The sequence below is a fragment of the Bos indicus x Bos taurus genome, chromosome 1 (genome assembly GCF_003369695.1).
Source record: "Bos indicus x Bos taurus breed Angus x Brahman F1 hybrid chromosome 1, Bos_hybrid_MaternalHap_v2.0, whole genome shotgun sequence".
Lineage (NCBI taxonomy): Eukaryota > Metazoa > Chordata > Mammalia > Artiodactyla > Bovidae > Bos > Bos indicus x Bos taurus.
The window spans coordinates 132,318,377-132,342,611 of NC_040076.1; the positions used below are offsets into that span (position 1 = coordinate 132,318,377).

General features: G+C 35.3%; 1 protein-coding gene across 3 annotated transcripts in view; it reads left to right on the forward strand.

Annotated features, from left to right (window-relative positions):
• Positions 1-24,235, forward strand: part of STAG1 (stromal antigen 1) — a 504,783-nt gene that overhangs the window by 470,543 nt on the left and 10,005 nt on the right. For all 3 annotated transcript variants that reach the window (XM_027545437.1, XM_027545440.1, XM_027545439.1), the window contains 7 exons: positions 8,733-8,825; positions 10,711-10,885; positions 12,562-12,701; positions 15,384-15,485; positions 18,450-18,598; positions 19,407-19,535; positions 23,009-23,214. In XM_027545437.1, the coding sequence (XP_027401238.1) occupies positions 8,733-8,825; positions 10,711-10,885; positions 12,562-12,701; positions 15,384-15,485; positions 18,450-18,598; positions 19,407-19,535; positions 23,009-23,214 (994 nt within the window). The remainder of the gene's footprint in view (positions 1-8,732; positions 8,826-10,710; positions 10,886-12,561; positions 12,702-15,383; positions 15,486-18,449; positions 18,599-19,406; positions 19,536-23,008; positions 23,215-24,235) is intronic.

Below are 24,235 nucleotides of genomic sequence, written 5' to 3' on the forward strand. Positions count from 1 at the left end.
AGTAGCAGTTACTCGTGAATGAAAGCAGTTTCAAAGATATTCCATAGGGTTTACCCTATAGCAGTGGTGAGGCTTTTGTCTCTTGCCCACTGATGTGTCCCAAGTGGATGAATTACCTAAATATGTTTCTGTCATATTTACTATGGATAATGAGTTAGTTGAGCTGAAAAATAATTTAATGAACGTTATGTTAGTAATGATGCTAAGTACATAAAAGTATAATGCAGTTTATATGTCCAAAGAGCTTTGTAGCCCAATACAAGCTAGACAAACTGTATAGCCCATGGGGCAAATCTGACTAGACACCTGTTTTTGTAAGGAACGTTTTAATGAAACACAACAATGCTCATTCATTTATGTGCTGCTTTCTTGTTCAAAAAGCAAACTTAAGTAGCTGTAACAGAGACATTATGACCCACAAACCCTAAAATATTTACTATCTGACCCTTTACCCAAAAGTTTTGCCAGTACCTGGCCTAGTAGAGTAACCCCTTGGTCTTGTTTTTAACTAGCTTAGTTTCATGCCCCATTTTTTAATCACAAAAAATGTTTCACTAAATTCTTAACAGGCTTTATTCTCATATTCTAAGATCTTTGGCCTGATCTAGGTCCTTATTTCACAACTTCCCATATTTTACTTCTGCACACTCTGAAAATGTATAATTGTCAGATAATGTTGAACTAGTTTTAGATATTTATTGCTAGTTTTTCCATGGCTTCAGTTTCTATGATTATCTAAATCATATTTCATAGTTGTGGATAAAAGGGCAGCCAAATGTAGTCTGCCTCTAGACACATAAAATTATGATGCAAAAATGAAAGGAAATCACCCATTTAAATCTGCCTGTTTGGGTCTTCCAGGGAGTTCAGTGGATGACTTTGCCTCCCAATTCAGGGGGTGCCGGTTTGATCCATGGTCAGGGAATTAAGATCCCACATGCCCTGTGGTATGACCGAAAAACAAAAAATCTGTCAGGATCTTCATGTTTTGTGTGTTTATGAATTAAACCCTTATCTTGCCTCACTGACTATAATCATGTTGAGATACTTGGCTCTTAAAGGACAATCTACATTTTTCATCCCAAGATATTAGGGTAAGTCAAGTTTGAGCCTTTGTACCTTTAAGAAAACTTCTAATATAGTTTATATGATAAGTCCACCATCTTAATTGTGCCAGCCTTATTTGGGGCTCTTCTTTGTTGAGATTTTGCTGACTAGGGTATATTTTCAAAACATCATGTTAGTTCATTAAGAGAGATTTCTTTTTATTTTTAACAATAAATCACTGAAAAACTGAAGGTCTTTTAGCCCTTTCACATTTGAGTATATTGGGTTTCAATCTTCTGATTCTTGGTTTCACTAAATCTACAGGGAAGCAAAAGCTTCTCTTAGTGAAGCAACTTGCAAAATGCATATAAAAGAACATAGCCAAGATATTATAATTTAAATCTCAGTGTCATCTTTTCACTTGACTCTTTTGAATTCCTTTCCATAACTACTTTAGGAAAAGTGCTTTTAACCCCAAGCTGCTTTCTGAAAATAAAAGAAAATACTGGTTTCATCTAGGGAAAAGCATTTAAAAGGAGGCACTGTATTCTTAGTCTACATTCTCTTATATGGACTGAGAGAAGAGATTACTGTTCTAACTCTGCCTTCAGTTTTTATCACTATAATGCAAATACTCTGGCTAGAAAGAATTTAAATAGAAATCCCATCATGTTCAGAGTGTTAGAAGCACTCCCTAAAAATTTTAGTCACTTAAAATTACAGTCTATTACAGATAAGTTAGCTCATGTGTTGTTCTTTTTCAGTGTCTTTTGGGTTGACCTGCGTTTTTGTTTATAATACTTTTTGAGTAATTTGAGTTTTATATTTCTTAGCTCCATAATGCTGCCTGTTTCTTCAGTATATTAATTTTCCTGCATTATAAAAAGTCACTATAGCAAAATGGTTAGGACTATAGACTCTGGAGGCAAACTGTTCTGATTAATTTACTGCCTCACAAAGACAAAGCTTTGTCTTTGGGTCTGCGTTTAACATTTCTGAGCCTGTTTCTTCATTTGTAGAATCGAAGTGATAATATCTATACACGTCACAGTTGAATTAATATGTGAGAAGCTTAGATTAGTGCCTAGTACACAGTAACTGCCAATAGATGTTAACTTTATGTAGTGTGAGATGCTAGCATAATGAGGTTTGTAGGAAAATTATAGGATGAATAAATAAAGCACAGTGTTCTGAAATCCAAAAGAACTAAAATTTTGTTCTCAGCTGTTCAGAGGAATTTACTATTTGAGATTAGCTACCTCTGTTAAATATACAGTATCTGTGCCTGTTTACCTAAAATTGTTGGTACTTAAACTTCTCTCAGTGGGTTCTAACTGATTACAATTAAGTTAACTTTCTTGAGCACTGAATATTAAAGTTCTATCCAAATCTATGCTAAACTTACTGCTAAAAAAGCTTCTATTTCCTTAGTTGTTTTCCATTTCTACATTCTTAAAATGCTACTGCTGATTAGTAAGCAATCAGTAGGTTGCTTACCTAGTTGTGATGTTAAATTTACAACTTCTCAGATGGATTGGCAAGTAATCATTTTATATAAGGCACATCTGCTTTATGACTGACCTTTAAAGGAATCTTTTGTCTCCAACTCCAGCAATAGCTGATTCCCTAGACTGCTTCAAACTGCACAGTAACCATGAAATTTAAGGGAATAAAGGAGCATTAATGCCTCCTGGCATCATTTTTAACTATATTTATTGTGCAGTAAAATGAACACATTTATTTGTCTCTCGGATTGTGCTATCAGCTGTATTATGTGTACTTGGATATTATTCAGCAAGTATTTACTATATATCTGCCCATGTGCCAAACACTGTTTTAGGTACCAGCAGGAAGAGTGAACATTCATCCTTTGAATACTAGGTTTACCAGTTAGCACCTGTATGTTCTCATTTGAGTGCCTAGATTAATTCAACAGATTCACAGAATGCCATAGAACCTCAGAGAATACATATTTCAACCCTTTTGTTTATAAATTTTTAAAATCTGTAATCCTGAGATACAGTTTCTCTAAGGTCTAAACTAGTTCATAGCATGGCCTGCATTTTGTTTTTCTTTCAGTTATTTATTCAACAAACATTTCAAATCTTTTCTATTGAAAAGGACAACAAAGACCCCCAAAGACCTCTCCAGTAGCTGTCCTATTTTTCTCTCACTTTTTACAGTCAGACTTTTTTGAAAGAGTTGCTTGCTTTCTTATCCTTTCTACCATTGCCGTTTAAAGCCCTTTTAATTCCTTTGAATGAGTGTGTGTGCTCGGTCATGTTTGACTCCTTGTGAGCCCATGGACTGTAGCTCGCCAAGCTTCTCTATCCATGGGATTTTCCAAGCAAGAATACTGGAGTAGGTTACCATTTCCTACTCCAAGGGGATCTTCCTAAACGAAGGAGAGAGCCTGCATCTCTGTGACTCCTGGATTGACAGGCAAATTCTTTACTTCTCGTGCCACCTGGGAAGAATTGATCCCTTCGAATTGTAATGCTGGAGAAGACTTTTGACAGTCCCTTGGACTGCAAGGAGATCCAACCAGTCCATCCTAAAGGAGATCAGTCCTGGGTGTTCATTGGAAGGACTGATGCTGAAGCTGAAGCTCCAGTACTTTGGCCACCCGATGCAAAGAACCTGCCTACTCATTGGAAAAGAACATGATGCTGGGAAAGATTGAGGGCAGGAGGAGAAGGGGACGACAGGTGATGGTTAGATAGCATCACTGACTCAATGGGCATGAATTTGAGCAAACTCCAGGAGATAGTGAAGGACAGTGAAGCCTTGTGTGCTGCAGTCCAAAGAGTCAGACACCACTTAGCAACTGAACCACTTAGCAACTGAACAACAACAACAGAATTGTTTTGAAGAGCTTTGCTGGTGGCTCAGTGGTAAATGCAGGAGAAATGGGTATGATTCCTTGGTCGGAAGATCCCCTGGAAAAGGAAATGGCAACCCACTTCAGTATTCTCGCCTGGGAAATCTCATGGAGAGAGGAGTCTGGTGTGCTGCAGTCCACAGAGTCACAAAAGAGTTGAACACAACTTAGCAACTAAACAACAATCCATTTGAAAGTGTTCTCCCCAAGGTCACTCATAACATTGTTGCTTTATTCTTGCAACACCTTCAAGTCCTTTTCTTTTCTCTTGGTGACATTTGTCATCATTAAACTATTCCATTCATTATTGTTGTTTAATATTTTTATTTATTTGTTTATTTTTTAGCTGTGTCGGGTATTAGTTGCAGCAGGTGGGATCTTCATTGCATGGGGGATCTTCAGTCCAGCACACAGGATCTTTTGTTGTGGTGCTCAGGCCTGTCTGTAGTTGTGGTACGAGGCTTGGTTTCCCTGCAGCCTATGGGATCCAAGTTCCCTGACCAGGGATCAAATCCACATCTCCTGCAGTGGTTTATTTAAGGTATAGTGCTCCAGGTGAATTCTTAAGCACTGGACCACCAACGAAGTCTCAATTCTACTCATTTTTAAATGTTTCCTTTTCTTACCTCTGGGATGCCATATTCTAATTTTGTTCCTACTTCTCAGACTATTTCTTAGATTTCTTCATATGCCTTTCTTTCTTATCCGTCTGTTAAGTTTTGGTGTTCCCCAGGGTACTTTTGTCAGCCCTATTTACATATTCTCTTTTTAACGGTCTCATCTACTTCCATTGTTTCTAAATGCTGAGGCCTCCCAAATCTCTTCTTGCTCAGATCCTTTACTGTGGACTTTGAACTCATCCAGCTGACTTTTAGACATCTTTAATAGGATATTGTCTTGGGAGTGTGTAATTTCCTTGGTTCTGTCTCACCGCAACAAAACTGGAAGCAATGGGCGGACCAGTGTTACAGTTCAGTTCAGTCACTCAGTCGTGTCAGACTCTTTGCAACCCCATGAACTGCAGCATGCTTGGGCCTCCCTGTCCATCACCAACTCCCGGAGTCCACCCAAACCCATGTCCATTGAGTCGGTGATGCCATCCAACTATCTCATCCTCCATTGTCCCCTTCTCTCCTGCCCTCAATCTTTCCCAGCATCAGGGTCTTTTCAAATGAGTTAGCTCTTCCCATGAGGTGGCCAAAGTATTGGAGTTTCAGCTTCAACATCAGTCCTACCAATGAACAACCAGGACTGATCTCCTTTAGGATGGACTGGTTGGATCTCTTTGCAGTCCAAGGGACTCTCAAGAGTCTTCTCCAACACCACAGTTCAAAAGCATCAATTCTTCGGCAGTCAGCTTTCTTCATAGTCCAACTCTCACATCCATACATGAATACTGGAAAAACCATAGCCTTGACTAGATGGATCTTTGTTGACAAAGTAATGTCTCTGCTTTTTAATATGTTGTTTAGGTTGGTCATAACTTTCCTTCCAGGGAGTAAGTGTCTTTTCATTTCATGGCTGCAATCACCATCTGCAGTGATTTTGGAGCCCAGAAAAATAAAGTCAGCCACTTTTTCCACTGTTTCCCCATCTATTTGCCATGAAGTGATGGGACCAGATGCCATGACCTTAGTTTTCTGAATGTTGAGCTTTAAGCCAACTTTTTCACTCTCCTCTTTCACTTTCATCAAGAGGCTCTTTAGTTCCTCTTCACTTTCTGCCATAAGGGTGGTGTCATCTACATATCTGAGATTATTAATATTTCCCCTGGCAATCTTGATTCCAGCTTGTGCTTCTCCAGCCCAGTGTTTCTCATGATGTACTCTGCATAGAAGTTAAATAAGCAGGGTGACAATATACAGCCTTGACGTACCCCTTTTCCTGTTAGGAACCAGTCTGTTGTTCCATGTCCAGTTCTAACCGTTACTTCCTGACCTGCAATACAGGCTTCTCAAGAGGCAGGTCAGGTGGTCTGGTATGCCCATGTGATCCACACAGTCAAAGGCTTTGGCATAGTCAATAAAGGAGAAATAATTCCAGAAAAATTTCTGGGACTCTCTTGCTTTTTCAGTGATCCAGTGGATATTGGCAATTTGATCTCTGGTTCCTCTGCCTTTTCTAAAAACCAGCTTGAACATCTGGAATTTCACGGTTCACATATTGCTGAAGCCTGGCTTGGAGAATTTTAAGCATTCTCCATGTAATTTCCTCAGTCGCAGCAAAAATTTGAAGTGATGAATGGACCAGTGTTATAGCTCAGTTTTACTGGCAAGCAAAGGAAAATACGTCCTGGAGGTGTGAGGGTGGTCCAACCCAAAATACGAGAAAAGAAAAGCCCTAGCCTCAGGTTTGCTCCTCTCTTTGTTTTCTTTCTTCCCCCTGAGCCTGCCCTATGTAAACTGGGCTACCCAGGAGGGCTGTTTGTTTTACCTAAGGTCCTCACTCCTTCGTTTGTTCTATTTTTGCAGGCTTTTCCCTTCCTTGTCTTTTACCCACCGCCATTTTGGACCTCTTTTTCCTATTCTCACTACCTAACGATATCTTTCAGGGTTTGCAGATCAGCATCCCTAAAGCCAAACTTATTACCTTAGCATTTGTTCCTGTATTAACTATCTTGGTGACTTATACCATAATCTATCTAGTAGGCAACTACCTAGAAATTAGGAGTCACATCAACATCCTCTGTTCCTGATAGCTCCTAAATGCTATCAATTCTTCTGCTTTAATTTCTCTACACCAGGTTAACATCTTTACTGACAGCATTTTATTTTTAGGCCCAATATTTTATTTTCAGATTATTCCTATGGTGTCTGTTAATATATGATGAACTGTAGGATGATGGTTTGAAGCATAGGCTTTAGAGTCAGATGGCACTAGGTATGGATCCTTACTCTATCACTTAAAATCTGCAGATGCTCTGAACCTCAGTTTCCTCCTCTGTAATATAGGCATATTAATCACTTACTTCATAGGCTGATTGTAAGACTTAAATTTATGCCTGTTCATCGTCGTTCATTCAGTTGCTCAGTTGGACTCTTAATAACTCCATGAATTGCAGCATGCCAGCTTCCCTGCTCTTCACCATGCCCCTTAGAACACAGCATTTGGTACATAATAAACCCTCAAGAGAAGACTGTATTTATTATTAATACTATTAAGAGTTTATTTACTATTTTACATCTTTCTCCCTTTTCCTTAGAGTATGATTCCTTAGCATAAATTTTTAGCAACTTCATGATAAAAATCCTTATTCATTAACTCCTTATTGCTGACAGGATAATAGCCAAATAATTTAACATGGCATTTTAAGTTGTATTCCATTTAAATGGAAATGGGTCCTCTTTCTCTTCAGTTTTCTCTCACCACTCTCCTCCCATTTGCACCCCAACTGCAATAAATTAACAGTAGTCTCTCAAAAGCACCTCCAGGCTTTTGAACATTCTGTGCCCTCTGGAACACCTTTCCTTATAGGTAGATGATTTTTAGTTGTTCAGAACTCTTTTTGGCAACCCTGCTGTGACTGCTCTTGACTCTGGGTTAAGCTTTCCAATGTAAGGACTCCTTAAATTCTTTTGTGACTGCCTACTCTTGTCTCTTTCCCCTGATGCTTTATGAGTCTTTGAAATTAAAGAAGATCAAGGAATGTTGAGGTTTGATTGTTGGATGTTAATCTACAGGAACATTAAAGTTTCTAGAGACAGTGTCCTTTTTAATACTCTGCGCAAGAGGGTCTTATTCCTTCTAAATACTGCACTCATTTTAGCAAAAGGAAATATATGTAATTTTTGAAGTATTATTTGGGATGTGAAGATTCCAAAAAGGAAATAGTACTGTCAACTATGCAAAATAGAGAAGCTTAAAGAATCTTTGTTTCATAGAATACTTTTTAAAAGTGATTTCTATACAAGCCTATGCTCATTTAATTACTCTTCATTACTATTTTAAATATCAATATAATACTGAGTTATCTGCATGCATCTTGCTTATTAGTGAAAAGAATGTGAGCTCTGATATCAGACAGTCCTGCTTTCATCTTTGCTAATAATAACTACTTCTTATAATCAATATAAATATTAAATTATACAACAGCCCTCTTACCAGTGCCTGGCACTTTATAGGGACTTGATAAATTTAAATTTCCTTTTATAGTTTTCCAGTGTTTGATATTGAATATTGTAATATGGCTATCTGATTAAATCCTATTCACCTATCCAATCTTGGATTAAAGCTCATCTTTCTATGAAGCTGCCCCCAACTCAGCCATGTCTGTCTGCTACAATTAGAGTTGATACCAAAAAATTAAACAATTAATTACTCTATGATTGATCTAACTCCCTGCTAAAATATTAACTCTTTGAGAACATGAACACTATCTTAAAGTTATCTCTTTGCCTTGACATTTTGCAGAGTGCTGAGAATATGGAAAAAATTCAGTACATGTTTACTGCTTAATTGGTTTTTTTCCCGATGCTGCTGCACTTCCTCATTTTACTACATCTAGTATTTGTAATAGGAATGACTATCAATTTTAATACCAGCCCAAGTAAACCATATTTATAAAGGAAATATGTTGGAGGAAATCATACTGAGCATTCCAAAGCAAAATTGAACAGAGTATTTGGGATTATTGGTTTCACTGCCCCTTCCATTAGGATAACTAGGAAATTATGATTTGGTTCCCAGTGATAAATTTGATTTTATGAATTTCCTTAACAATAAACTGGTTTGGCTATTTTCCATTTATTATTTCTTCAGTTTTCAAGAATACTGTAATTCGTGCTTGCAAATTTGTGTCTTACAGGAGGACTTGTTGGTATTGAGGAAAACAGTGAAGTCCTTTCTGGCTGTTTGCCAGCAGTGCCTATCTAATGTTAATACTCCAGTGAAGGAACAGGTAAGAGATTGTCAGTTAAGAGCCCTCAATATAAATAATTCAAATGCATTGAAGAAGCATAAGAAGATGTAAATTTTTTTAAGGTGTAATTTTTTATGGCAGTTCTTAGCATGTAGTTTATCTTATGGGACCTGGGACAAGAGTATAGATGCTAAATAGTTAAGTTATAAAGTAAGCTAACAAACTTGTTATACATCTTTGTACCTTGGCAAGTGAGGTCAGGTTTAAGTTTAGAATTCTTGATTCTTAAGAATTCTATACCAGAACCTGAGGATTCTGTACCAGAATGGGAGCTGGCTTAGGGTTCACTTTCTTCTCATCTTACCTTCAGCTCTTTCCCACACCAGTTAGAACTTCTCACATATGCATGTGAACAGTTTAACCCACATATCCAAACTATCAGCATCACTTCCTTAAACAAGTTGTTCCTTAACTATCCTGGGGCCTAGGAGTACACACTGGGGATACCTGTGTCTCAGAAGGATGCCTGTGCAGCCCCTTATAGCAGAATCCAGTCTGTGAGGGCAGGGAGTTCCTGAATCCCTGCCCCTGGACAGAGATGTAAAGTTGGGGTGCTGATGGGCATATCCCACTGGACCAACAGACTCCTAACCCCTTGGCAAGGGGTGTAGACCAAAGACAGTCAAAGTGAAGCCCAAGGCAATACCGTTTTCACAAAGTGATTTTGTAAGCTAAAACTGTTCTATTAGGAAGAGCTATCAAAAAAAAAAAAAAAAGATATATCTTTTCCATGCTGTTTTTTTATTATGATGTTCAACTAGAAAGTCTATATCTAGTTAAAGAATAGAATAGTACTTACCCTGTGCTAACTCATCTTACAAATAGGGTATCACAGGTCTCTTCTTTATTATCAGCATAGTCTAACTTAAAATGGGAACAGAGATTATCTTTCCTAAACCTTATTCTCTAAATTTTCTGAACTTAACCAGTGCTATCTAAAAGTACCGAACTCAGGACACTTAAGCCAGAAATTCAGTGTTTCTGCATCATCACTGTTTGGTGACATGCAGAAGTATGGCCTCAGTTAAAAATATACATTTCCCTAGATTCCTTTCATGCTCTCCTCTTTTCAAGTGACTTGTTTCTAAATTTATGTATTTCATGGTAATGTACTTATAGCATGAATTTCCATGATTCTTGCTGGAGGTAAACGGCCAAGTATACAACCATCTCCAAATTTATACCAAAATTGTGTTTTCCACAGAAGTCAGTTTTTAGAGGGGGGTGAATGGATTGTTTTAGAGTGTAAGAGCCCTCAGTTATTCCATAACAGTAAATTAATGACACAAGTTCATTTTGTACCATCCATTAAATAGGATAAATGTGGCAATATAACCTTAATGTATTCTCTATGGGAAAATATATTGAAAGTTCTTTATGTGAATACATTTGTTGGGAAGCTTTGCATCACTGTTTTTTAAGTGAATGATCTTGAATCCAACTTTAACCTATGGTTCAGAATTTTGTTTTACAGTAGATTATTAAAAGAAGAATCCAAAATGGTAACTTACAGATGTAGTGTACTATATTGTAATTGATTGAATTATACAGTTTATCTTAAGATTTGTGCTTATTTTTTTGCTTATGCAGTATACGATTGACTTATACTCTCTGTCATTAATATAGTAATTCAATTTTGTGTTTCCAGAGTTGAATTCAGTTCATTTTTTATAAGTTCAAGTCAAAAATCTCTTAATCGTTTTAAGTTAATACAGCCAAATTAAAAAATAGTTTAAGTAGCTGCAATTTGAATACTTAGCGTTTCTGTTATGGTACCATTACTGAACTGCGTGTAATTTAGTATATTTTCATTTGTAGTTACTATTGTACAATGTTTTACTGATGAATTTCCTTTTCATTTCAGGCTTTCATGCTACTCTGTGATCTTTTGATGATTTTTAGCCACCAATTAATGACAGGTGGCAGGGAGGGCCTTCAGCCTTTGGTGTTTAATCCAGATACTGGACTTCAGTCTGAACTCCTCAGTTTTGTGATGGATCATGTTTTCATTGACCAAGATGAGGAGAACCAGAGCATGGGTATTTGCAGCTATCATCTTGTCAATATTGATCTTGTCTTAACAACCCCAAGAGATTGAAGAAAGTTTCCAATTCAGTCCTAAAAAATACTACAATTTCTCTCTTTTAAACAAAAGTTAATACATTCATATAAGTCAGAAATCAAGAATAATAATATGCACAGTGAAGTGTCTCTCCTTTAACATAGTACCTTAGAGACCTTTCCCCATCACTAAGTACAGAGTTCCTTATTCTAATTCTAATAGCTACACAGTATTTTATTATTTAAATATAGCATAATTTATACTATTCATCTCATATTGATTGGTATTTGACTAGTTTCCAGTCTTCTGCTATCCTAAGCTATACTATAATGGATAATTGTGTACATTTGTCATTTCCCACATGTTTGAAATGTATGTTCAAGATAGATTTTTTTTCTAATAGAACTGCTTCCAGGTTCACAATTTTCTAAAGAAAAGCATCTGAGTTCCTTTCTGTTCCTGAGGAGTGATCATATATTACTTAAATTAACAAAATGTTACTCTAAGATACTAAACTCTAAGAGAATATTATGAAACCTCACCAGTCAAAATTGTTCTGAGCCTGCAGAATGAAAACTTAGCAAAATAAGACTGAATATAAATAATTATAAATAAATACTATATAAAATAGGTTATTTGTGAAATAGATGATTTAAGCTCTCTTAAGTAAGATCCATGGCATATCAAATCCACAGATCTACCTGGTGCTATTGGAATGTTCTTTATTTAACAGAACATTTTAGAAAATACTAGACTGTGAAAAAAGGATCTCTGAGTTCATGTTAATCTCAGGAAACAATATTTACCTGCTACTTGTCCTAAGCAAAAAGATTTCCAACTTCCAAAAGCACTGATGCTTCACAGCAGGCCCAGGTAATAGAAAGGGAAGAGAGAAGTTGAGAATAAGTTATTTTATGAATACACTTGTGAAGAAGAGAAAAAGAACACTGTCCCTAAATAAGGGCAGGCCAAGACATGAGAGGGTCAGTACAGAACCTGAAACAACTGTGTCATCTTTTATCGTCTGAGACTTGTGGAGATATTTTGAGGGGGATTAGAAATAGATAAACCTGAGAATCTAAAAAATGAGGAATAAACACCACTTGTTTGAAAGCATTTGATAATGATTTGTTTTTAAAAATGTGTATGTACATAACATGGTTTGCAAAATATACTTTATTTCTCAGCTTATAATGTAACCACATTTAAGACAAGAACTGAAAACTAACTCCTTCATGTAATTTCCATTCCTCCCCATATATGTTTCTAAAAGAAAACTTTTCCCTGTGTCTTAAATTTTTCTATAAATTTCTTCTCTGTAGAAATAGATTAGCACATAAGGAATATTCAGGTAAAAGGACAACAGTATTGTTATGACAAAAGTATAAGGAAAAAACCTATATATGGTTTGCTTCTCTAACTAGTCTTTGCTATGATAATCTCCTAGAAACTTAGTGCCTAGTGTTTAATAAATATGTAACCAAGTGTAGCACCCTAAAATAATCAGTACGGCTAATAATTTTTATCCTATCTAAAACTAAATTGTACCTATTTGTAAAGTTATATCCTAGTTATTTGTTCTACAGATTGTCTACAATGTTTTACCTTGGATAAAGGGCCAAAGTTCATAACTAATTTATTTTCTGTGGTTAGAGGGTGATGAAGAAGATGAAGCTAATAAAATTGAGGCCTTACACAAGAGAAGGAATCTACTTGCTGCCTTCAGCAAACTTATCATCTATGATATTGTTGACATGCATGCAGCTGCAGACATCTTTAAACACTACATGAAGGTATAGTTTGATAGTCTTTTTTTTAATGGGTCAAGGACATTTATTGATTGATTAAGGTAGTAGCTTCATATTCTTGTTTTTCTCATTCCACCTAAGTGCCTTAGAAGTTTGCAACTAAAAACGAAAGAGTAGTGAGCAAGCTAAAATTGACAGCTTTTACCTAAATATTATTGATGGTTTTCTGACATATTTAAAATTTCTCTTTTTTATGAGTTTTTTATCACTCTATACCATTATATCAATTCCATTAAGTAGGAGTTCCTTACATTTATAAGAAAGAATGCTGTTTTATTTTCTTAAAGCCATGGACACTTCTTATGGAAGAAAACTCTCTCTTCCCTATGACATCTCTCCAGATACGTTTATATGTGTGCCTACAATGCTACCTGCCAGGCACTAAAGTTAACAAAGATTTTTAAATTCCTACTCCAAAGTGGTCTAAAGCTGGAGACAATCAAGTGATTAGACAGTTGCATTTCTGCAGTGTAGAGAGATATGTATAGGGGTTCCTGGAAATATATAAAATAGATACACTCTTAAGAAATATGAGGGTTAATGAAAACCATTAGACATGCCTTTTGAACTAAGTCTGAGATGAGAAGCATTCATTAGTCAAGCAAAGAACTAGTTAAAGGGCTTTCAGGCACATTGGACTACCTGTACAAAGACAAAGGAAATTGAGGAAAATGCAAGTAATTTGATACAGCAACATAGATTGCTTATGAGAATGGAGCTAGAGGTAAGATTTAAAGATATTAAATGAGGTTAGACCGTATATGTTGTGTGAGAATTTGGGATTTTTTTCCTGCAGGAGGTAAGGAGATGTTGAGAGTTTTACACCATTCTAAAGTCTCCGACTTCCTGGCTGCTCTTCCCAGAAGCTCCATTTTGTTTCTGACACTCAAAAAAAGTAGTCCTCAAAAATCTTTATGATAAAACCTAACAGGCATACTTATCGGTGTATGTATTTTTGCCTTGTTTTTATGTCAGAGACAGTATTTTATTTTGCCCATGTTCAGAATATTGTGTATGCCATTCATTCACTTGTGTCTTTGTCCATGTTTGGGCTCCATTCTAGTTATGACACAGTAACTAAATATTTTGCTAGACAACTCCCATGTGAGTACTATGTTGGTAGCCAGAGGTTTAAATAAGATACAATTTCTGTAGTATGGCAGTTCTAGATTACAGAGAAACTGAAATGTAAACATTATATAACATGCTAATAATGAATAGCTGCCTGTGTTCTATGCCATTTACATTCAAGAGACTGCTCTAAGGCTTTTATATTATCTTTGTTGACTGCAGTAACTGTGATTTAGGAAATCAACATTTATAGAAAAGGAAATCAAGGCTCAGAGAAGCAAAGTAACTTTCAAAGGTCACACAACTATTAAAGTAGCAAAAACTGACATTTGATTTCTCTAACTTAAAGCTTAACTCTTTCCACTAGATGTAAAACAAAACCTCAGCATGATTATTGTGGTGATAGATGTATAAATTACAAAGCAAGCACAGATATATAGACACTTAAGTGAGCAACTAGGGCAGGCTTCCAATAGTAATATCTAAATAGGACTTGGTTGGATGAATATGAGCTTACCATGGTTTTCCTTGTCGTCCCTCAGCAGTACTATCTTGGGTTCAAGAAACAGGCTTTATCCAAACTTTTATCATCCTTAGCAGTTTTTACACACCTGTGTTCATTATAGGCTTTAATCTTTTATAATATTTTAATTGCTGTTTACTATTCTTTATATATCCTTGTCTATTTGGCTTTTTGCCTCATTTCTCTATGTGATTATTAAAAATCTGAATTTTTGTTGATTTACCTGTTGAACTACTTTAGTGTTCTCATATATCTTTTTCTTCTTATCTGCACTGAGATAATTTTTAATTGCACTGAAAAGATGATTCTTTTGAGATATTTCCCCTTCTTTTGCTTTCCCCTTTTTTTTTTTTTTTGCACCTCCCATCATAGAAATATATCCATCTGCTTGAAGCTAATATACTCATTTCTTTACATAGTTTATAGGTTTTAGGCTTTAGTTTGGAAATAACATCCAGATTTAATAGTCTCAGAGTTTCTCCTAATTATTTACTCACAAGGAAAACTCTTTAAATCCTGTATCAAAAAATTGAATTATAAAATTAGTTGAAATTTTCCCAATCACTGTTGAAGAAATCACTGTTTTTACTTTTTATATTATATATAATAGTAAAATACAGACATTGTGGGGGGAAATGGGTACACAAAAATATTTAATGAAAAGTTAAATCTGTATTGTAATCTACCCTTCCTTTGTTTAGGCCCTCTCCCCAGAAGTAAGCAATTTTGACTGTTTAGGTTTTAGTTCTTCAAGATGTTTCTGTCAGAGTTCTGTTTCTTGATCTGGACAAGTGGTGTCTGTTGAATCCATGTTGTAAAGAATGAGTAATTTTGCTCACATATATCACTTCTCCTCTTTGAATTTCCTAGTTATCTAGTTTTATTATTTATTTCATAATTTTAAATGTCCAATGTGTATATATTTAACATTAGACAATATCTTTTAACTCTCATTAGGTTTTTAACATGAAAAATTAAACATGTCTTTACTCACCTTTCCGTTTTTTTCACCAGCCTGTTCTTTATCTCATGAAATGTCAACAGTTTTAAAGCTGTATTTCTTTTCCTTACAGTATTACAATGACTATGGTGATATTATTAAGGAAACATTGAGTAAAACTAGGCAAATTGATAAAATTCAGTGTGCCAAGACCCTCATTCTCAGTTTACAGCAGGTAAGAAATTTGAAGGAAAAGAAATGAGTAGAATTAATACTATTGAGTATTGGCATGTGCTTATTATTATATGCTAGTTATCTTACCTCATTTAAATTAGATCATTATATTAATACATTACTATGGATACTTTCTGGTACAAAGATGTGTTATGTGTCTTTTCTTTAGGAAGACAGTCCTATAGTTTACATTTCAAATGGGTGAAATCCTAAGGTGATCTACTCTTAGACCAAATGAAATGCCAAATTGGATATTTTAAAAGTGATCATTTTTAAAGAACAAATATAAAAATACATTTCAAAAGTATTTAATAATAAAAGGGGCAACAGTAGTATCCAAATAAGAAAATATGTCACATGTATTTCCTAAGGAAGATTCCTAATAAATGCCTAGTATTAAAGTAGAGATGAGGGGTAGTAGTGGCTATAGGTATGTATGTATGTATGTATGTATGTATGTATGTATATATTTAGCCTTTGATAAAGGTCAGTGGGGAAAGGATCACCTCCTTTTTAATAGGTGATGGGTCCATTGACTATGTATTTGGAGAAATGGCTATAAATAGCCCTACTGAACATGTAGCCAAAATAACTACTAGGTGGATTATATATATATATAAAATTAAAAGTTTGAAAGAATATAAAAGGATATTTTTATATACTGGAGTAGGGAAGTCCTCCAGGAGAGAAGCCACAATATAGACTTAAACAGCTTTATACATCAACCAACACTCTGAACAAAATTAAAAAACCAATGACAGATTATAGGAAAATATTTTTAATCATACATAGCAAATCCTACAAATCTGTAATAAAGGTAAACAAATCCCATATAAAAGTGAGCAAATGAAAAAAGCCACTTTTCGGAAGAGACAACTTTTCCTTAAAAAGCAATAAACGTGAAAAAAACATCATTAATAATTAATATAATACAAATTGAAACAAGGAGATATTTATCACTGCCAAATAGACTGGCAAGAATTAAAATGATAGATATACCAGTGATTGTTAAAGATACAGCAAGAAAAAGGTCCTTTGTGAAAGCAATTGTTCCTACCTTCTTGGAATATAATTTTGCAGTATATTTCAAAGTTTAAGATATACATTCCTTTTGAACCAGTTTTTTCCTACTTAGGTATCTACATAGATACATTTAGGTATGCACAAAACCGTGTATATGAAAGATCATTTTATTGCAACAGTCTGTGTAATATTGCAAGATTCTAAATGTTCATCAACATAGGACTAGTAAAATAAACTTATTCTGAAATAGCTAAAAAATTGTAAGACAAAATATTAAGTGAAGAACAGCAAGTTTCAGGACAAAATATAGTACAATACCATATAAACGAAAATTAAAACTTTATGTACGTGTAAATATATTAATGTGTTTGCTGCTGCTGCTGCTAAGTCGCTTCAGTCATGTCCGACTCTGTGTGACCCCATAGATGGCAGCCCACCAGGCTCCCCCGTCCCTGGGATTCTCCAGGCAAGAACACTGGTGTGGGTTGCCATTTCCTTCTCCAATGCATGAAAGTGAAAAGTCAAAGAGAAGTCGCTCAGTCGTGTCCGACTCCTAGTGACCTCATGGACTGCAGCCTACAAGGCTCCTCCGTCCATGGGATTTTCCAGGCAAGAGTACTGCAGTGGGCCTTCTCCGATTAATGTGTCTAAATTGATTAAAAAAAAACTTTCAAAACTTTAACCCTAACATTGATTACCTTTGGAGAGAAGAATGATATATAATGGGAAAGAGAAAAGAGAATTTTACTTTGATATTCCTTGAATTTTATACAGTGAAATACATTCTTTGTATTTATTTTGAATGTAAATTTTAGAGTTTAAGGCTATTTTATACAACTATCTCTGAAAACATTTTAAAATTAAATAATTTATAAACAATTACTCATGAATAAATTTGAAAATCTCTGGAAGAACTGCTTTTTCTAGTCATGGCAGAGTAAATAGTTTAAGCCAGTCTATTGCTGAAGAAACCTAAAAAGGTAGACAACATAATTAATAGAAGATAAGAGCTATTTCAATGAAATGGTGTGCCTAGAGTGAATTGAGAGATTGGGAGGTGAGGAAGTAAAGAAAACAAATATAAACAGTATTTCTCAGGATCGTTGGGTAGAGAATGTGACAGATGCATCCGTAATTGGCAGAGGAGATGGAATTAAGAAGTTAGGGTTGTTTGTTTTTTAAGATGCATGCATCTAAGAGAGGGAGTAGTTAATGATTCAGGAAAAAGCAGTACACAGGACCAAACCACTAAGTCGGTAAAGGAGGCGAGATCCAGTACATAAACAGGGAGTGGCTTCAGATCAGAGCTTGGACTGTTCATTCTCTCATAATAAAAGAGGACGCAGATACATGTAAAGTGTCTAACTTTGGTGGCGGAATGACGATGGCTTTTATATTCTTTAGTATTCCAGAGTTTTGATTCTGTTATTTTGATGCAATACACGTAATGTGTATGTGATTATAAAATCCCATCACTCAGTTTTAGAACATTTTTTGTGTATTTTGTCATTGGATGGGAAAAAACATTTCATATATCTTAATGATCTTCTTTTACATAATGTTCTTGTCTAAGATGTAATGAGTGAGAAACAAAGTTCTGAACCCTGCGTTTTATATATTGCCATTCCTGTGAAAACAACAAAAAGAATACATAGTATATTTTTGTAAACATTTTCCCCAACCCAAAATATGTTCCTTTTGGTAGAAAAATAAATTCTGGTTTGCATGTAATCACACAACTAGCATGAAAATGAGCTTGAGAAATAGTAGATAATAGTAGATGACTTGGAGAAGGGGAAAGTGTGGCTACTGTTAATACAAGAAGGGAAATACGTATCTTACCATATGGCTTTTAAATATTTTTTAAATTGTATTACCTATTCTAACAATAAATAAATATTTCTTAGCTATGAACTTTTTCCTCTTTTTTTCTTTCTACCAGTTGTTTAATGAACTTGTTCAAGAGCAAGGGCCCAACCTAGATAGGACATCTGCCCATGTCAGTGGCATTAAAGAATTGGCACGTCGCTTTGCCCTTACATTCGGATTGGACCAGATCAAGACACGAGAAGCAGTTGCCACACTCCACAAGTAAGTGAGCTAAATAGACACTGTTATACACAATCTGGTTTACTGAAACTTACCAAAAACAACTATTATTTGACCAATTTTTTTTTAATTTTATTTTATTTTTAAACTTTACATAATTGTATTAGTTTTGCCAATTATCAATTTTTTAAAGTAACAAATGTTAGACTTTTCAAGGAAAGTTTTAACAAAATATTCTCGTCACTCTTATCAGTGAGAAAATGTTGTGGGAGACATATATCTAAAAACACTGTGCATCCTCATTTCATAATTGAAAACTGAATGATAAAAAAGTTTTTAAGTACCTTACAAAAACTCTTAAGAACCAGATTTTCTGACAATTTCTGTATCTTTCCAGGGTATTCTGTTACCTCTGAAAGCTACACAGAAATTTAGCTTTGTGGCTACATAGCTATTTTTTATCTTTTACAATGTAAGTTTTGAAATATAACTTCACAACATAAGTTGTTTTCCACTATAAATACTAAAATTAAATATTATTATGCGACTATGTCATGCAAATTATTACTTTACCATTTGAGTTTATTTTTACCCTCAGTGATGATTTTGCTGCCTTCCCAACTATTTTTTTTTAATTTTATTTTTAAACTTTACAAATTGTATTAGTTTTGCCAAATATCAAAATGAATCTGCCACAGGTATACATGTGTTCCCCATCCTGAACCCTCCTCCGTCCTCCCTCCCCATACCATCCCTCTGGGTCGTCCCAACTATTTTTTTTTAATTATAGCCTATTGAAGAGCTATACTAGCTATTTGGAAAAATAAGACAATATTTTCTTTTATTTCAGGGATGGCATAGAATTTGCCTTTAAATACCAAAATCAGAAAGGACAAGAATACCCACCTCCTAATCTGGCTTTCCTAGAAGTACTAAGTGAATTTTCATCTAAGCTTCTTCGGCAAGACAAAAAGACTGTGTAAGTTGCACATTGTAGGACAAGTGGTTTTTATCATGACACCATTATAATTCTTGGAGAAGGAAATGGCAACCCACTCAGTACTCTTGCCTGGAAAATCCCATGGACAGAGGAGCCTGGCAGGCTACAGTCCATGGGGTCGCAAAGAGTGGGACACAACTGAGCAACTTCACTCATGTTATAATTCTAAGTGTTACAATTTTTGAAGGAATTAATCATGTAATTACATTGATAACTTAGGCTCTGATAGTTTAAAGGACTATAATTTTCTTTTAAACTTTGTATAGTTTTTCTTTGCTTACCTTTCAGTAGCCTAGAATTTGCAAGTGGGAATGATTTCTTATTCTCTTATTCAAAGATCTGTGAACACTAGCTTAACCATTGTGGAACACTTTCCTCTTTCCTTTTATATTAGTTATAGTTTAGTTTTTTTTGTATTTGACTTGTTTCCATAAAATCAAAGTCCAGTTGGCTTATAGTTTTCTTCATAACATAATAGTCTTCTATTTTCTGTTAGTTCTGTCCATTACTGCAAGTGGGGTATTGAAGTCTCCAACTATTTTTATTGAATTGTTATTTCTCCTTTCAGTTCTGTCCTCAGTTTTTGCTTTTGTATTTTGGGACTCTGTTGTTAGGTTGTATATATAATTGTTATGTCTCCCTGGTGGATTGATTGACTCTTAACTCCACCGCCTTCTCTGTCCCTAGAAAAGTTTGTCTTAAAGTCTATTTTGTCTGATACTAGTGTGTAACCACTCCAGCTCTATTTTAGTTACTGTTTGCATAGTATAGCTTTCTTTTCCCATCCTTTCACTTCCTATCTTTTTTGCCTTTGAATCTAAAGTATGTTTCTTGTAGACAGCATATACCTCAGAGATATTATAGGTTCAGTTCCTCACCACCACAAGAAAATATTGTGATAAAGTCACATGAATTTTTCGGTTTGTCAGTGAGTGCATAGAAAAGTTGTATTTACACTCTACTGTAGTATATTAAGTGTATGATAGCAGTATGTCTTATAAACAGTGTTCATACCTTCATTTTAAAAACACATACTGCTTAAAAATACTAACCATCATCTGACAGTGCAGGCTTACTGCAAACTTTCAATGTGTAAAAACTGAGGTATCTGCAAAATGCAGTAAAGCAAAGCACAATAAAATGAGGTTATTAGTTATGTTATTTGTTATTAGATCATGTTATTTGTTTTAAAACAGTCTCTGCCAGTGATAACGTTTTCTGTATGTCTCTTTGATTTTTCCCTCTTTTATTGCCTTCTTTTATATTAAATAGATATTTTCTACTGTAACATTTTAATTCCTTCAGTCCTTAATTATATTTTTCAGTTCTTCCTTAATTGTGGATGTGATATTCCATCTCTATCTCATATCATTTCCTTACTCCAATACATCTTTGCCATCACCCACTTTTCTGTGTACGTTGTTAAATACACGTTTCTGTGTTATTGGCTCAACAGCACAGTAGTGCATATTGTTTTATATAGTTGCTTTTTAAATCAATGAAAAGATAAGTAGGCAGTTATATTGTTCTTTATGACTGGTAATTACTCTTCCACACTCATCATTTTTTCATATAAATTCAGATTACTTTTTGGTGTGTTTGTTTTTAGCCTGAAGAACTGTCTTTAGTATTTCTTGTAAGGCAAGTCAGCCACCAACAAATTCTCTATACGCTTTTGTCCATCTGAGAGTGTTTTTATTTCCTCTTTACCTTTAAAGTATAGTTTTTTAGATACAAGATTCTTGTTTGATAGTGTTTTACTTCTAGCATACTGACTATGTAATCCTGCTGCCTTCTGGCCTTTACTGTGTCTGATGAGAAGTCAGCTTTTACACTTATTGGCATTCTCTTGTTTGTAATCGATTACTTTTCTCTAACTACTTTCTAGATTTTTTAACCTTCGGCATTCAGCATCTTCATTGTGATGCGTCTTGTTGTGCATCTCTTTGTATTTATACTGCTTAGAGTTTGTTGAGCTTTGAGGATGTGTTGATTGTTTTTCATCAAATTCTGAAGTTATTATTATTTCCTCAAGTTTGCTTCTACACCTTTCTTCTGGTACTCCCATTACACATGTCAGTGTGTTTAATGATATCCCACATTTCTCTCAGGCACTGTTCATTTTTCTTCACTTTTTTTCTGTCTGCTCTTCAGATTACATAATCTCTATTGATATATGATCAAGATTATTGACTTCTGCCAGCTCAAATCTGTTGAGCACCTTTAATGAATTTTTAATTTCCATTGTTGTACTTCAAAATTCCATTTGATTCTTTATCATTTCTATCTTTTTATTCATGTTCTCTATTTAATGAAAAATAGTGTTACTATGGGGCTTACTTTTAATTCTTTAGACATTGTTTTCTTTAGTTCTTATGCCAGGTTTTCTGTTGCTTGGTTGTTTTTTTTCCCTGTATATGGATTACATTTCCCTATTTCTTTGCATGTCTCATAATTTTTTGTTGAAAAGTGACCATTTTAGATAACATTGCACTTATGATACATCATGAGATAATAATTTATCTACTCATGATGTTCATTCTTTATCTCCCTAGAGATTGATGTGATTGGTTACTTGGTTGTTTATTTCTTTAGAGACCTGCATCACCAAACTGTGAGGTCTGTTTCTCTTGCAGTATGCAGCCTCTACTGTCCCTACTCAGATCTTTATTCTTTGTTTTTTATCATTTAACCTGTATCAGCCTCTCAAAGGTTGTGCTTAAACTTCCTTATTAGCAAGTTAGATTTTTACCTTTTACTGTTGGATATGTGTGTGCCTTTTAAAAGCTGCTGTCACAGTTCAGATTGTTTACTTTGCCCCATGGTCAGTCAGGAGACCAGCAGCTTAGAAGCTTCCTCCCTGATTGCTCCTGAGAAGGGCAGCCTTGGGCCATGTAGTCTTCTAGACCAAGAGGAAAACATGTGATATAACATATTTATTTTATTTAACTTTACTTTTTTAGAGCAGTTTTAGCTTCATAGCAAATGTGAGGGGAAGGTACAGACAGTTCCCATCCCATAGACCCCCTAACGTCCCCCACTCTCAACATCTACCACCAAAAAGGTGGTTTTGCTGGGGACAGGGTATGCAGCTCTCCACACACCACCATTTTAGAAATCCTGCCCTGTTTGAACATTTTAAAAGAGAATCAGTATCCTTTTTGAGCCAAACTTCTGGGTTTTTTTTAACATTGGTATTTAAAAACAAAAAAAGGAAGAAAGGAAGAAACACACATGCACCCTTAGTAATACATTGCTTATTCCAGAGATAATGTGAAGCAAAATCTTAAATTCTCAATCCCTGTCTTTCTAAAGGTAACCACTGTGAACAGTTTAATGTGTATCTTTAAGGATTATTCAGAGAGAGAAGAGAATTTCAGGTTGTGAAAAAAATTAAATAAGTGATGCATGAACTGCTTCCATAAAAATGACTGCTTCTGTTCTGTCTCTAGTCACTCATACCTAGAAAAATTCCTTACGGAACAAATGATGGAAAGGAGAGAGGATGTATGGCTTCCACTCATCTCCTATAGAAATTCTTTAGTCACTGGCGGTGAAGATGACAGAATGTCTGTGAACAGTGGAAGTAGCAGCAGCAAAACCTCCTCAGTAAGGAATAAGAAAGGACGACCTCCACTTCACAAAAAACGAGTAGAAGGTAAGTGTGCCTCTATGGTGTGAGGCAAATAATGTGCCTGTCAAGATAAATAAAGCAGTGAATACTCTGCTGAAGCAAGGTAATTCTGTTATGCACATTATTTCCTTGTGTGTTTCATACACACTGAGAGAGGTGTAGGCATGAAGGTTAGAATAGACAAAGTCAAGAAGAGGGTCAAGGAAAAAGAAATTGAAGTTGAAAAAGCATTGAACACAGGAAGATGATAAGCACAGAGAAGTAAAGGAGACAAGAAGGTTTACAAGATTGATTCCCTTACCATAGACCTCTAATACATTAAAATTTAAAATAAGACAGTCATAATGTTATTCTAAAGGAGATCAGTCCTGGGTGTTCGTTGGAAGGACTTATGCTGAAGCTGAAACTCCAGTACTTTGGCCACCTCATGTGACGAGTTGACTCATTGGAAAAGACCCTGATGCTGGGAGGGTTTGGGGGCAGGAGGAAAAGGGGATGACAGAGGATGAGATGGCTGGATGGCATCACCGACACGATGGACATGAGTTTGGATAAACTCCAGGAGTTGGTGATGGACAGGGAGGGCTGGCGTGCTGCGATGCATGGGGTTGCGAAGAGTCGGACACGACTGAGCAACTGAACTTAACTGAATGTTATTCTATCAACATGTATCCTAATATAGGAGAGATTCTGGTAATTTGAGGGTAGAACTCTCCAACACATTGAATATACCAAAACAACTTTCCATTTCCACTGCTTGGTTGGAAAATCTATTTTTGTATATTAAAATAGTGATGGTCAGATCTAGTTTTAGATCTAGACCTCATAGATCTAGATTATTCATAGGCTATGGGGAACGGGGAGTTGAATTGTCATGAAAATGTGATCAAGAGTAGAAATTCCTATATCCCAAAAGACTAAAGATTGCTATTAAAACAAAAGTATGAAAGTTGCTCAGTTGTGTACGATTCTTTGCAACCCCATGGACTGTAGCCTGCCAGGCTCCTCTGTCCATGGAATTCTCCAGACCATAATATACCAGAGT